The sequence below is a fragment of the Salvelinus fontinalis genome, chromosome 16 (assembly GCF_029448725.1).
Source record: "Salvelinus fontinalis isolate EN_2023a chromosome 16, ASM2944872v1, whole genome shotgun sequence".
Taxonomy (NCBI): Eukaryota; Metazoa; Chordata; class Actinopteri; order Salmoniformes; family Salmonidae; genus Salvelinus; species Salvelinus fontinalis.
This window is the reverse complement of record NC_074680.1, coordinates 18,761,489-18,775,676: the sequence shown is the minus strand read 5'-3', so window position 1 is coordinate 18,775,676 and position 14,188 is coordinate 18,761,489. Positions and strand designations below refer to the sequence as shown.

Genomic DNA, 14,188 nt, shown 5'->3' with positions numbered 1-14,188 from the left:
TGGACCAAGTTTACAGGTAACTTATTAGATAATTTGTAGTCATGTTGGGCGAGTTGGAACCTGTGTTTTTCTGAACCAAACGCGCCAAATAAATTGACATTTTGGGGATAGAAAGGAGTTTATCGAACAAAAGGAACATTTGATGTTTCTGGGAAACATTGGAGTGCCAACAGAAGATGATCTTCAAGAGGTAAGGCATGAATTATATCGTTATTTCTGACGTGTCGCACCTCCCTGGTTGAAAACTGTTTGTCATGCGGGGTGCTGTCCTCAGATAATCACATGTTTACGTTCGCCGTAAAGCCTTTTTGAAATCTGACATGGATGGATTAACAAGTTAAGCTTTATTTTTATGTATTACACTTGTGATTTCATGAAAGTTAAATATTTATAGTAATTTTATTTAAATTTGGAGCTCTGCCATGTCACCGGATGTTGTCAAATCGATCCCGCTAAAGGGATTTGATCCCTAAGAAGTTTAACTTAAACTTCTTTGCCATGTAAAATGAGCAACAGCCATGCTGATAACTAGCACACTGCACCTGAAGATGTTTTTGAATTAACAATATGACATTCAAGCATATTTCTGTAGATGAAGACTAGTAGATTTATAGCATAGTTTTTATTGGTTTCTAAAAGTAGTCAGATTGTGTGGTCCTTCATATTTGTATGAAGTTCACAAGCACTCCCCCCAATTTTTTTCTTCATTTTTGCAGAATAAAATCACATATCCACACAACACTGAATGTGTCCATTTTTACTTGGCTAACTTTACTAACGTGTTGTGGCATTACCAAAATACTGTTGAACATCCCGTTCCAAGTGAAATCTAGGAATACCGTTTTCATTGAAATGCGGGGATGACATGGGTCCTAAACAGTACTAAACAACCTCTGAAAATACCAAACTACAATACATGGATGGAAGGCATTCACAATTGTTTTGTCACATACTGTAGGAGCAGTATTCTATATTGTTAATCTGGGTAATACAGAACGAATACATCTTTGAGAAGTGGACCTAATTGTCATAACTACATTTCCGAAGGCACATGACAAGTGGGACTAAATACAGAAGTGGATTAAATAAATTAAATCCAAAAGATATAAAAAGCGTAATAGTTCGTGCTAGGCCTTTAATATAGACTACAGAAATGTTTGAGTAAGAAGCGGTTTTCACAGGATAAAAAGATTCTAAACAAAATGGGCCTAAGCATACAGAACAGTACTTACAAATAAATCACTCCATTTGAATTTCAGTCCTTGAACAGAAACATTTATATGTTCTAGAAAAGACATTTAGCCCATTCCAATTTGAAGGAGCAGGATCTGTCATTAAAATGTATAGTCCTTTAGGGATATTCTTTGTAGCAGCCAGTAAAGGTAACTGCTCTGAAAAACAGAACTGGTACGATTGCTTTAAAGAGCTAGGAGCTCCTCACGGTGTCTTGGACTCCTCTTTTGGCCTGTCGGATAAACAGGGAAAATGACTTAGTCATCATTAAATTAGTTTGTAAAAAATCTGATACGACAAGTTTGAAATGTTTGCTCACCCCTTTGTGGATGTGTCCATTTTCTCCTCATCTGGCACCTTTTCTTCTTTTACTTCTATAATAACAAAGCAGCAACAAATAATCATCCTCACATGTTCAATGGGATGTGGTACGTCTGATATAGAACGAAGTAATGATTTTGATACCTTTCTTCTCATCAGCTTTCTTTTCGTCACCTGCTTTCTTCTCCTCACCCTCTTTGTCTTCCTCAGTCTTGGTCCTCTTGGCCTTCTTGAAGCTGGCTGCATTTCTGCGTCCGCCCCCTTGACCCTCAGCCTCATCCTCAGAGTCGGAGAACTCCTCGTCACATGCTATCCTCTTATCGTGGGCACGGACTACACAAAAGCAGAAGACAGGAGTATAAGCATCCCCGTGTGTGTGACATTACACACACCAACTGCATACACCGGGCAGATTACGTATGATACTCACAAACTATAAACATAACATGTAAAGTGCTGGTCCCATGTTTCATGAGATGAAATATCACATTTTCCATACGCAGTGTATTTCTCATAGATTTTGTGCACAAATGTGTTTCTCCCTTCCCTGTTAGTGAGCATTTCTCCTTTGCCAAGATAATGCCTCCACCTGACAGGTGTGGCATATCAACAAGCTGATTAAACAGCATGATCATTACCCAGGTGCACCTTGTGCTAGGGACAAAGCCCCCACTAAAACATGCAATTGAGTCAACACAATGACACGTCAAGTTGAAGGTGCATGCAATTGGCATGCTGACAGCAGGAATGTCCACAAGACTTTGCCAGGGAATGGAATGTTCATTTTTCTACTAAGCCGCCGCTAACGTCGTTTCAGAGAATTTGGTAGTACGTCCAACTGGCCTCACCACATGCCGATGTCAACATTGTGAACAGTGTCCCATGGTGGCGGTGGGGTTATAGTATGGGCAGGCTACAGACAAATACAGAACTGCAATTTGAATGCACAGAGCTACCGTGACGAGATCCTGATCATTGTCGTGCCATTCATCCCCCGTCATCACCTCATGTTTCAGCATGATACACGGCCCCATCTCACAAGGATCTGTACACAATTCCTGGAAGCTGAAAATGTCACCAAACATGTCACCCATTGAGCATGTTTGGGATGCTCTGGGTCAACAGTACAACAGCCTGTTCCTACCAATATTCAGCAACTTCGCACAGCCATTGAAGAGGTGTGGGACAACATTTGATTGGCCACAATCAACAGCCTGATCAACTATGTGAAGGAGATTTTTCACAATGCATGAGGGAAATGGTCACACCAGATATTGACTGGTTCTCTGACCCACGCCTCTACCTTTAACAAACAAGATATGTGCCCAACAGATGCAAATCCGTATTCCCAGTCATGTGAAATCCATAAATTAGAGCCTAATGCATTTAATTCAATTGACGGACTTCCTTCTATGAAGTGTAAAATCTTTGAAATTGTTGCAAGCGTTTACATTTTTTATTTAGTGTATTTGCAAACTGGGCAAAGAACTTACGCAAGATGTGTTTGCAATGAATCATAACTCAATAAAAATAACTTACTGGAGATGCGTTTGTTCGGGTCTTCCTCCTCCTCGTCTCCACTGTCCTCCTGCACAGCATCTTCTGGGATGGCCTGCATCTGAACACCCGGGGCATGGGGCAGCATGCGCATGTTCTCAAACAGACGCTGCCTGAAGTGACACACATACAGGTGACATTAAACTAAATGACATCTCAACTATAATAGTGCCAAAAATACACTCAATGACTCACATCAAGGATCACATGTATAACCTAAGTGCAGTAATATGACATTTGGTAAGTGAAATTACCTGATTAACATAAATAAACTACACAATCAAAGGTATGTGGACATCTCTTCAAATTAGTGGATTCGGCTATTTCAGCCACACCCGTTGCTGACAGGTGTATAAAATCAAGAACAGCCATGCAAGCTCCATAGACAAACATTGGCAGTAGAATGGCCTTACTGAAGAGCTCAGTGACATTCAACGTGGCATCATAGGATGCCACGTCCCCAACAAGACAGTTTGTAAAATTTCTGCCCTGCTAGTGCTGCCCTGGGCAACTAAGTGCCGTTATTGTGATGTGGAAATGTCTTGGAACAACAACGGCTCAGTCGCGAAGTGGTAGGCCACAAGCTCACAGAACCGGACCAGAGTCCCGAAGCGTGTAAAAATCTGCCCTTAGTTGCAACACTCACTACCGAGGTCCAAACTTCCTCTGTAAGCATCATCAGCACAAGAACAGTTCGTCGTGAGCTCAATGAAATGGGTTTCCATGGCCGAGCAGCTGCCCACAAGCCTGAGATAACCATGAACAATGCCAAGCGTCGTCTGGAGTGGTGTAAAGCTCACTGCCATTGGACTCTGGAGCAGTGGAAACGCGTTCTCTGGAGTGATGAAACACGCTCCATCTGGCAGTCCGAAGGACAAATATGGGTTTGGCGGATGCCAGGAGAACGCTACCTGCCCCAATTCATAGTGGCAACTAAAGTTTGGTGGAGGAATAATGGTCTGGGGCTGTTTTCATGGTTTGGGCTAGGCCCCTTAGTTCCAGTGAAGGGAAATCTTAACACTAAAGCATAAAATGACATTCTAGATGATTCTGTGCTCCCAACTTTGTGGCAACAGTTTGAGGAAGGCCCGTTCCTGTTTCAGCATGACAATGCCCCCGTGCACAAAGCGAGGTCCACAAAGAAATGGTTTGTCGAGATTGGCCATGTAGTGTAGCTTATATCTATCTATACTAAAAACCAAATCTAGAGACGTCACTTCATGACAGGAAAAAATATTTTTCTAATGATGTACAGTAGGTCTAAAGAGCACAGTAAAAGGTGTGGTCAAGGACTCACTTGATCTTCTCCAGGTAGTCGTTGGTGTTCTGGTTGGTCATGTTAGAGGGGCTGATGTGCAGTTTGAAGTCCGGCCCAAAGTACTCAAAGTAATCATTGTATGGAAGCTCTGTGGAGAAATACGAATGTGTTATCAACACGGTGGGCAATGATGTCTGCTTTAATGGAACCTATCCTTAAACACTCATGCTCCTCTGACCTGTCAAAAAAAACTAACTGTAAAAGATAGTAACACTAGAAAGTAAAAATACACAAATCAAATGGTGCAGCAGGAGAGATCACCATTGGGTATGGCGCTGTCCAGAGCCACGGCTGTCTCATAGGTCCAGCAGCGGGCCACGTTCCGGATGGTGTAGCCTCCACCACCCAGCATTAGCAGGGGCAGGTTGAAGCTCTTCATGTACTCCACACACTTAGCATGGCCTTTGATGGTGAGGTTAAAGCAGCCAAGCCTGTCTCCTGAGAGGGAGTCGGCTCCACACTGAAGAACCACAGCACTAGGCTGGTACATCTCCATCACCTTAGCCATGATCTACACAGATATAAAATTACAAGATATGTTTGGCTAAACGGAAACAGGGCGGTCTATTTGAGTTACAGGGAGGAAAGATGACACATTAAAGGCTTTTATTTATTTTTTTACTTACAGGTTTGAATATGGCTTCGTAAGACTCGTCATCTATACCATCTCTCAGAGGGTAATTCACAGCATAGTACTTGCCCTTCCCGGCGCCAATATCCTTGAGTAGAAATAACAGTCAGTCAACTACAAATGTGGACAGTTAATTGACCCTTAAGATGAATGAGAACATATATTTTACAGCAACAACCTGCGGAAGAGTTACAGGGGGGAGGAGACAAATCCACCAATAAAGCAAATGGGAAACTACAAACAGGCCATGAAATTTAAAGTATCCTTTGAATGCCATTTAATAAACAATGCCTGCCAATTCTCATCCACTGCCAATATCGGTAATATACTATTGCAATGCTTAAAAGCTAAATCAATGCCAGTGGGCTGGACAGATCATAATATTGTGACCATAACCATGAACACCAAGGTACCAAAGAAACCCCCTAGGATTGTGGTCAAGAGAAATTTTACAACATTTAATCATGAGCTATTTGTAAATGATTTGGCTGCTGTACCCTGGGAGCTGATTTATCTAGAGGATGATTTAAATCACGCTACAGAATGTTTTATTGATTTGCTCACTGAGGTAATGGACCATCATGCCCCTATAAGAAAGAGTACAGTTGGTGCTCGTCCATCTCCATGGATTGATGAACTGGGTGAGGCTATTTCTCAAAGATATGGGCAAAGTCTTAACAGCCAAGTCAAAATTAGAAATTGATTAACAGAATTACGTAATTATGCAGTTAAATTGAATCGAAAGAAGGCTTTTACAACAATGCTTTTGATTGTTAAAATGATTCTAAAAAGGTATGGAACACAATTAAGGGCTTACTTGGTACATCTCTCATCATACCCATCTAGTGTGGAGGTTGACGGGAGAATAATAACAAAACCAGTTGATATTGCCAATCATTTTGCAGATTTTTATTATAAAAATATTTTATTTACTGAGCAACAATATAAACATACATTCTCCCAAACAAGCTATTGTCCAATGGACATATTATGAGCAAGATCTGCTCTTTTAGTCTGCAAACAGTGTCAGTGGAAGAGGTGTTAAACCTATTGAAGTCATTACCTGATGGTAAATCTACAGGTTATGGTCTCATGGACAATTTTTTACTTCGCTATGCTGCTCCACAGATAGCAGTTCCACTGAGATACATATTTAATTGGTCACTGGAAAAGGGGATGTTTGCAAATGTATGGATTAAACCGGAATGGCCGATTAATTAGGACCGATTTCAAGTTTTCATAATCGGGAATCGGTATTTTGGGGCGCCAATTTCCCTTTTTTTTTTAACTAAGCAAGTCAGTTAAGAACACATTCTCATTTTCAATGACGGCCTAGGAACGTTCTGCCTTCAGGGGCAGAACGACAGATTTTTAACCTTGTCAGCTCGGGGGATCCAATCTTGCAACCTTACAGTTAACAAGTCCAATGCTCTAACACCTAATTACATTGCACTCCACGAGGAGCCTGCCTGTTACGCGAATGCAGTAAGCTAAGGTAAATTGCTAGCTAGCATTAAACTTATCTTATAAAAAAAACAATCAATGACTGTCATTGCTCCAATGTGTACTTAACCATAAACATCAATGCCTTTCTTAAAATCAATACACAAGTATATATTTTTAAACCTGCATATTTAGCTAGAAGAAATCCAGGTTAGCAGGCAATATTAAATAGGTGAAATTGTGGCATTTCTCTTGCGTTCATTGCACGCAGAGTCAGGGTATATGCAACAGTTTGGGCCGCCTGGCACTTTGCGAACTAATTTGCCAGAATTTTACGTAATTATGACATAACATTGAAGGTTGTGCAATGTAACAGGAATATTTAGACTCAGATGCCACCCGTTAGATAAAATACGGAACGGAATAAACGTTTTGTTTGAGGTGATAGTTTCCGGATTGGTCAAAGGTATATGGTTTAGAGAGAAATAGTCGACGCGTTATAATTCCTGTAATAACTTGCGGCTGAACTTGAAAGGGGTTCCTTCGTTATTTCACGGTTCATGTCTTCCATAGAGAATGTCTTGATCTACTTCAAATAAGGTCTGTGTTTCGGAGGAGCAGACTGACAGGGGACCATGCAGACAAGCTCTGCTTTCTGCACTACAACCTAAAACTTAACTGGGAATATTGAAGACCCATGAAAGCTGGTGGTTCATTTTAACATATGTTCTCATGTTATTTGAGACTAAATTGATTTTATTTATGTATTAAGTTAAGTGTTCATTCAGTATTGTTGCAATTATTACAAAAATGTGTGTGTGATATATAAACACATGTTATTTAATTTATAAATCTGCCGATTAAAAAAATAATAATAAAAAAAAAAAAAATCGGCATCTTTTTCCCTCCAAATAATCGGTATTGAAAATTCATAATCGGTCCACCTCTAGTATGGAAGCATGCGAAACGGTGTCCTATTCCGAAGGGTTACTCCTGCCAATAGTCGACAAATTAGTCTACTCCCGACACTCAGTAAGATATGAGGGTATTGTGAGAAGACAAATATGGGAGTACATGGAAAAGAATGATCTGATTACAGTCAGCTTGCTTATCTCAAAACATTCCACTACATTGGTTGACATGACTGACCAGTGGCTCAATGCTATGGATAATGGCAAGTTTGTGGGTGTACTATTTTTAGATTTCAGTGCAGCATTTTATTTAGTGGATCGTGATTTAATTGACAAAATTAATGCATTATGTTTTTAAGGAGGTAGCATTGAATTGGGTACAGTCATGTCTAACTAACAGGAAACAGTCCACCTATATCAATGGTTCATTTTCTACCCCTCATGTGTTAAACTGTGGAATACCGCAGGGCAGCTGCCTAGGCCCACTTTATTTAATATATACCAACGACCTTCCCTATGCCATAGCTGAAACTCAAGCTACTATATTTGCAGATGATACTACAATGTATGCAGCAAAACAATCGGTTCAACAGGTACAGCAAGCTTACAAGGAGATTTGGAGAATATCAGGGAGTGGGTTTGCCAGAACAAACTTTTTAACACCAAGAAAACCAAAGTTATGTTGGTCTGTTCCACTAGGAAAAGGCCAAAACGGCATGGGATACAATTAAGTATGGGGGGAGTACAAATTGAAGTGGCAGAAACCAAACTATTGGGAGTGCAGCTAGACAACTGCTTATCATAGTTGTCTCAAATAACTAATCTATGTAACAACATTTATTAAAAATGCATAATCAGAAGGATAGCTAAAAATTTACCAGGAAATATTCTTAAGCAAATAACACAGGCAATAATTGAGAGTCAGGTGAACTACTGTTCTGTGGTCTGGGGAAATGCATCGTCAAGTGAAGTTAGGAGGCTGCAGAATGCCCAGAACAAAGCAGCAAGGATTGTTTTAAGGTGAAGATATGGTTCTTCTGTTGCAGTCACGCGCAATGTTCTTGGTTGGTCATCAATCGACAACATGCTTATTTAATTTAATAAAATACATAATTTAAAACGACCAAGTTCTATTCACAACGGTATTCAGTTCGTAAGAGACAGACATTCCGTAAATACTAGGAAAAGATTGTCCACCATCTATGCGTTGTCCAGACAGAAAAGAGAAAGGCAAAAGAACATTGATATAAAGCAATAAAATTGAATAAATTAACTGATACATAAATGTTGTGGGACTATAGTAGATGAAGAAGCAATATTTTTTAGATTGAGTTTATTGGGTCATTATATTATGTATGTTTGTAATAGTGTGTTATATGTGAAAGTGTTCGTATTATAAAGTTTAAGGACTCTTAGACGATTAGTCCAAATGGAGACTAAAAGAGATCAAATATCAAACTCACCCTCAGGTCTCCGGTGCCGGGGAAGTACTCTCCATACTTGTGGAAGGATACGGTCATGACCCTGTCTGTGGTGTAAAACGCCTCCTCCACTCCATCTCCATGGTGGATATCAATGTCTATGTACAGGACTCTCTGGTGGTATCTGGGGGAGAGAAGATTCAGCATCAACAGAATGAATGATACTTCTAAATGTGGTGTACCTATGGGGTCCCAATGTGAAGTTACTATTTAATTCAGTAGGCTACAATATTTCCTACGTAAACTTGATTAAGTGCTGTGGGCCTGTTTGACTCACTTCAGTAACTCCAGAATGGCGAGCACAATGTCATTTACATAGCAGAAACCTGACGCCTCAGACTTCTTGGCGTGATGGAGGCCTCCAGCCCAGTTAATGGCAATGTCTGTCTGCTGTTTGTTCAGCTTCACAGCTCCAGCTAAAAACACAGGACAAGAAGTCAATCGGAGAATCAATATCTATATTGTGTTTTGTCAATTACAGGACGAGGACAAGTAAGCCAGAAAAATATTCCATCTATCCAGGCAAAATGTGTCATCCAACGGGGTAGCCTACACATCAGGGTTTCCGGTGAGAAAATGTGTCCGGGAATATTTTAAATAAATCGTCCATTTGAGAAATTTAATCAGACCCATATGTAACCAATTAAGGTATCCACTCAGTGCTCAAAATGACAAATCATATTAGATTATGGCAATTAATCTTAACATGCAACTCCTGTAATGAAGCAGCCAAAAAAAATGTCAAAATCATTTGCCAAAATGCAATTAGCAGGAAAACACCACACCTGAGAGCAGCTCCATACATAAAATTAGAAAGAGGGCGAATCTAAAGATGCGCCAGCTAGGATGGGTTGCTAGTGACTAGAATTGTGCCTGAAAACCAATAGAACAGGAGAGAAACGGCATAGCGGTGGGTCCAATAGGGAAGTTAATTGAAATAAACTTGCCAAATCATAGTTACTCCTGTCTATACAGAAATAAATAAAATACTTCACCAGAACGCTTGGGGAAGGAATAGGCAAGTGTGGCAATAGGCCAAGCTGATTCTTGAGTTGCAGCTGTTGGTGAAAAGCATCTACAATGTGTGAAAATAATGCGTCTTGAGTAAGTTGAGACAAGGGGAGGGGTGTGTAGCGAAGACACAGGAGTCTCTCTACAGAATGGCTCAGCTGTCCTCCGCCAATTCATTGTTTTATTGTGTGAAATGTTCACCCTTTGATTTCTATTAAATCAATTCTCCATTACATGTCACCAGTAGAAAATGTAACGTTATTCCCCGTCACTTGGTTACATTAATGTGTTACTGCATTGTATTAAAACTAGTGAGAAACAAGTTTGGGTTCATTTCATAACCATCATTTACAAGACTTGTCAATGTTTTCATTGTCTTTTGTTTGGAGTGCTCCATGTGCGCAGTGAGTATGTGTCTGGTTTCTGTCTTGATAATGTTGAGGGAGCGTGCGCACCCGAGTACCTGGCCTGCTGCGCAGAAATGTAGGAAAGTTCCCATTTGGGGATGTCTGTCTTAACTCACTACTACATCCACCACTAATAAGTGAAGCTTCTAAGTCATTTTCTTTACCACACAGTAAATTTATATATTTTTTAAAGTATTCCTTTTTTCAGGACACTATCTTAATTTGTAAAAAAAGAAAAGGACCTCACAGATCTTCACTGTAAAGGGTTTAAACACTGTTTCCCATGCTTGTTCAATGAACCATAAACAATTAATGAAGATGCATGTGGAACTGTCAATAAGACACCAACAGCTTACAGATGGTAGGCAATTAAGGTTCAGTTATGAAAGCTTAGGACATTAAAATTCACCAAAAGAAAGATGCCCAGGGTCCCTGCTTATCTGCGTGAACGTACCCTAGGCATGCTGCAAGAAGGAATGAGGACTGCAGATGTGGCCAGGGCAATAAATAGCAATGTCCGTACTGCGAGATGCTTAAGACAGCGCTACAGGGAGACAGGACGTACAGCTGATCATCCACACAGTGGCAGACCACGTGTAACACCTGCACTAGGAATGAGCGTTACACCGAGGCCTGTACTGTGGAGCGGGATCGATTTGGAGGTGGAGGGTCCGTCACTATCTGGGGCAGTGTGTCACAGCATCATCGGACTGAGCTTGTTGTCATTGCAGGCAATCTCAACGCTGTGCTTTACAGGGAAGACACCCTCCTCCCTTATGTGGTACCCTTCCTGCAGGCTCATCCTGACATGACCCTGCAGCATGACAATGCCACCAGCCATACTGCTTGTGATTTCCTGCAAGACAGGCATGTCAGTGTTCTGCCATGGCCAGCGAAGAGCCCGGATCTCAATCCCATTAAGCACGTCTGGGACCTGTTGGATCGGAGGTTGAGGGCTAGGGCCATTCCCCCAGAAAAGTCTGGTAACATCCCACAGCAAGAACTGCCAAATCTGGTGCAGTCCATAAGGAAGAGATGCACTGCAGTACTTAATGCAGCTGATGGCCACACCAGATGCTGACTGTTACTTTTGAATTTGTGTGGTGCGTGTGTAACCTTTAACTTGGCAAGTCAGTTAAGAACAAATTCATATTTACATTGACGGCCTACCCCGGACGACGCTGGGCCAATTCTGTGCCGCCCTATGGGACTCCCAATCACGGCCTGATGTGATACTGCCTGGATTCGAACCAGGGACTGTAGTGACTGCTCTTGCACTGAGATGCAGTGCCTTAGACCGCTGCGCCCATGTGTGTGTTAACTATTTAACTGTACTAGAATGCTTAAAAGGCCTCAAATTGTAAATACTGGTTATCAGTATCAGGGTTTTTTTTGGCAAGGAAAATATTGGATATCTGTCAGAAATGTCATATCGGTGCATCACTAGTTCAACCCACTCCTTTCTTTAGCCACCAATGGATCACAGTGTATCAATGTGTCCATATAGCAGAGGCGGGTGATCTCGGATTAGTTTAATTGATAATTTAAAAATTTTAGCATTTTAATTCAGACTTTTCTGATTAACCACCTGACAATGGTTTTGAGAAACTTTGTTATTGAAATTAAACAGTTCCACGAAAATGTGCATGTGAAAATCATTACTGGCACACAGATCGGTAGGATAAACTGAAAGCTTCCCCCAACTTGAAACCCACACACCATCTATGATGTCTTTATAAAATAATTGCCTCCATGTTGTCATGGTCAGATTCTGGCTACTTTGAAGTAAGGCAAGACAAGCCTCATAATATGAAATAAAACATTTAGTTTTCAAACAATTAAGTATGTTTTTAAAATCCATACTGCATCCAGCTCACATTGTAAAGTGGTGGGTAACATCCTGTTGCCTGCACTTGAATGGGAGGCCTGCTTCAAATACCAGGTGAGAAATCATATTTAAAAAAAATAGCCCTTTTAATTCAGGCACCAAAACTGTTAACATGCAATTGCATTTATAATTGTTGCACAATAAATGGGGTTTATCAAAAGCATGTTTAAGTCCAGCAGTAAGTGGCTGAGGAGCTGCAGCACAAAGGCTCTGTATGCTGTGCGCGCCTGTTATAGAGAAATAAAGATGCATGACTAACAAAAATACACCCGCCAATGTAATTCCACTTAAGTATGCATATTAACCTATAGACCGATAAACAAATGGTCATATGCATTGCCATCAATGATTAAAAGCATTATTTTGCAATGGGATATTTTAGTCAGCAACAGTATTATTCAAAAATCGGCTTTGAATTTTTTTGGGCCCAAAGGCCAGTACTTACGCCTAACAGAAACTCCGCTAAACGTGAATATGACAGATTAACTTACCAACAGAGCCTCCTGTTGAGAGCTGGCAGAACTCAAACAGGCCATCAAACACAGGGCAATCCTCTCCAACGTTAACTGTGTGGGAATTGCAGAAAATGTGTTAATTTACAATCCATGACAGCAGCAAAAACAATGACAACGCTTTACTAGATGCTTTCCCCCCCAAAAGTGTGACTTTTCATGGACTACATCTAAAAGGTATAGGTATATTGAGACATGACATCTCTGCCCCGAACTCACATCTCTGCATCTGTTTGCTGTACTCTGACATGTTGTCCGGCCGAATGGAACGCAGGAACTTGATGTAGTCGTCACTGTGGTACTTGGTCATCTCCTCTCCATTGGCTTTGTGAGGTCGCTGTACAGAGACATGGAGAAGACCAATTACTGACACCTTAAAAACCAGGCACTACATTTTCCAATTGGGAACTATTGAGTTGCAGGCTTTCTGCTGCGCTTACAAATCTTTAAGGTTTTCAACATACGTATATCTCCATCTTTCTGTAGAGACCATAGTTCAGCAAGAGGTTGTGTGTCATGCGGATACGGTGTGGCTTCATGGGGTGGCCCTGGCCATAGTAGTAATTCCCAACATCACCTTTGAATGAAGAGGAAAATAGTGAACATAAGCAGACATACAATGAATGCATCATCCTAGCTTGTTGTTCAGTACAGCATAGTCTGGCTAACGTTAGATTGCAAACCTTTAAAGGCAACATTGCAATGGAACTTTTGCGTTGATTTATAGTAACAATTCGGACCACAACATATGCACAGCCGCAGACAATGGACGGCCACTAACGTGCAAACAATCTGGTAATGCAACGGAACTGAGTGCATTTTTTATAGAGACTCGCCATGATGGTAGCAAGCTTTAATGCGTCCAGGAAGTGAAATGGGTAACGTTAGCTAGTAGTAGCTAACGTTGCTAGCTATCTTAGTGGTTTGTGGATTCCAATGCTTGCATAGCTAGCTAATGGGTCCTGCCAATGTGTTCTCCCTTTGTCCAAGCTATCTAACTAGGTAGCAAGCTAATCGACGACGTGGACAAGTAACTTGACGTTACTACACATTGGATGATAATGCGGAATTAGTGAACATTTTCTGAACGATCAATTTAACTTACAGAATTTGAAAATGCCTCGCTCTTGCACAAAGGGAATCTGCACGTTTGCACATCGGAGCTAGATAACGTTAGCTGGCTAATCTGACCACAAATTGAACCATTTGCACCACTCTAACAAAGTACAATTAGTCAATGTATAGGCAAATCAGTACTTACCATCATAATAGTAGCAAACTTTTTTCTTTGTTCCTTGAGAACTCAGCGCCATTTTACCTTATTTTACAGCACAGACTACAATTAGCGAAAAGCGGCAGCTGTACTTCGGAAAACGGATGGATACAATCGGATAATTTGTAGAACGTCACTTGAACCAATCAAGTAGTAGTTTACAATGTCGAGGGGCGTTGCAAACAGATCCCGCCACAATAAG

General features: G+C 40.9%; 1 protein-coding gene across 1 annotated transcript; it reads right to left on the bottom strand.

Annotated features, from left to right (window-relative positions):
- Positions 1 to 603: 603 nt before the first annotated feature.
- Positions 604 to 14,113, bottom strand: LOC129812770 (histone deacetylase 1-like). The gene is made up of 13 exons (XM_055864621.1): positions 13,975 to 14,113; positions 13,178 to 13,290; positions 12,933 to 13,050; positions 12,693 to 12,767; positions 9,173 to 9,311; positions 8,878 to 9,019; positions 5,056 to 5,148; positions 4,691 to 4,940; positions 4,409 to 4,517; positions 3,094 to 3,224; positions 1,699 to 1,887; positions 1,553 to 1,607; positions 604 to 1,465 (listed from the first exon to the last, which is right to left on the bottom strand). Exons 1-13 carry the CDS (start codon positions 14,024 to 14,026, stop codon positions 1,438 to 1,440), a joined length of 1,494 nt encoding a protein of 497 aa, XP_055720596.1. The 5' UTR covers positions 14,027 to 14,113; the 3' UTR covers positions 604 to 1,437.
- Between the last annotated feature and the right edge of the window lie 75 nt (positions 14,114 to 14,188).

Excerpts from the sequence above, each read along its gene's own strand:
- LOC129812770 (XM_055864621.1), bottom strand. The coding sequence starts at position 14,026 with ATGGCGCTGAGTTCTCAAGGAACAAAGAAAAAAGTTTGCTACTATTAT. Across the intron at positions 12,768-12,932 it reads CAGCAAACAGATGCAGAGAT|TTAACGTTGGAGAGGATTGC; the intron begins GTGAGTTCGGGG and ends ATTCCCACACAG. Across the intron at positions 1,888-3,093 it reads CCCGAACAAACGCATCTCCA|TCCGTGCCCACGATAAGAGG; the intron begins GTAAGTTATTTT and ends GCTTTTGTGTAG.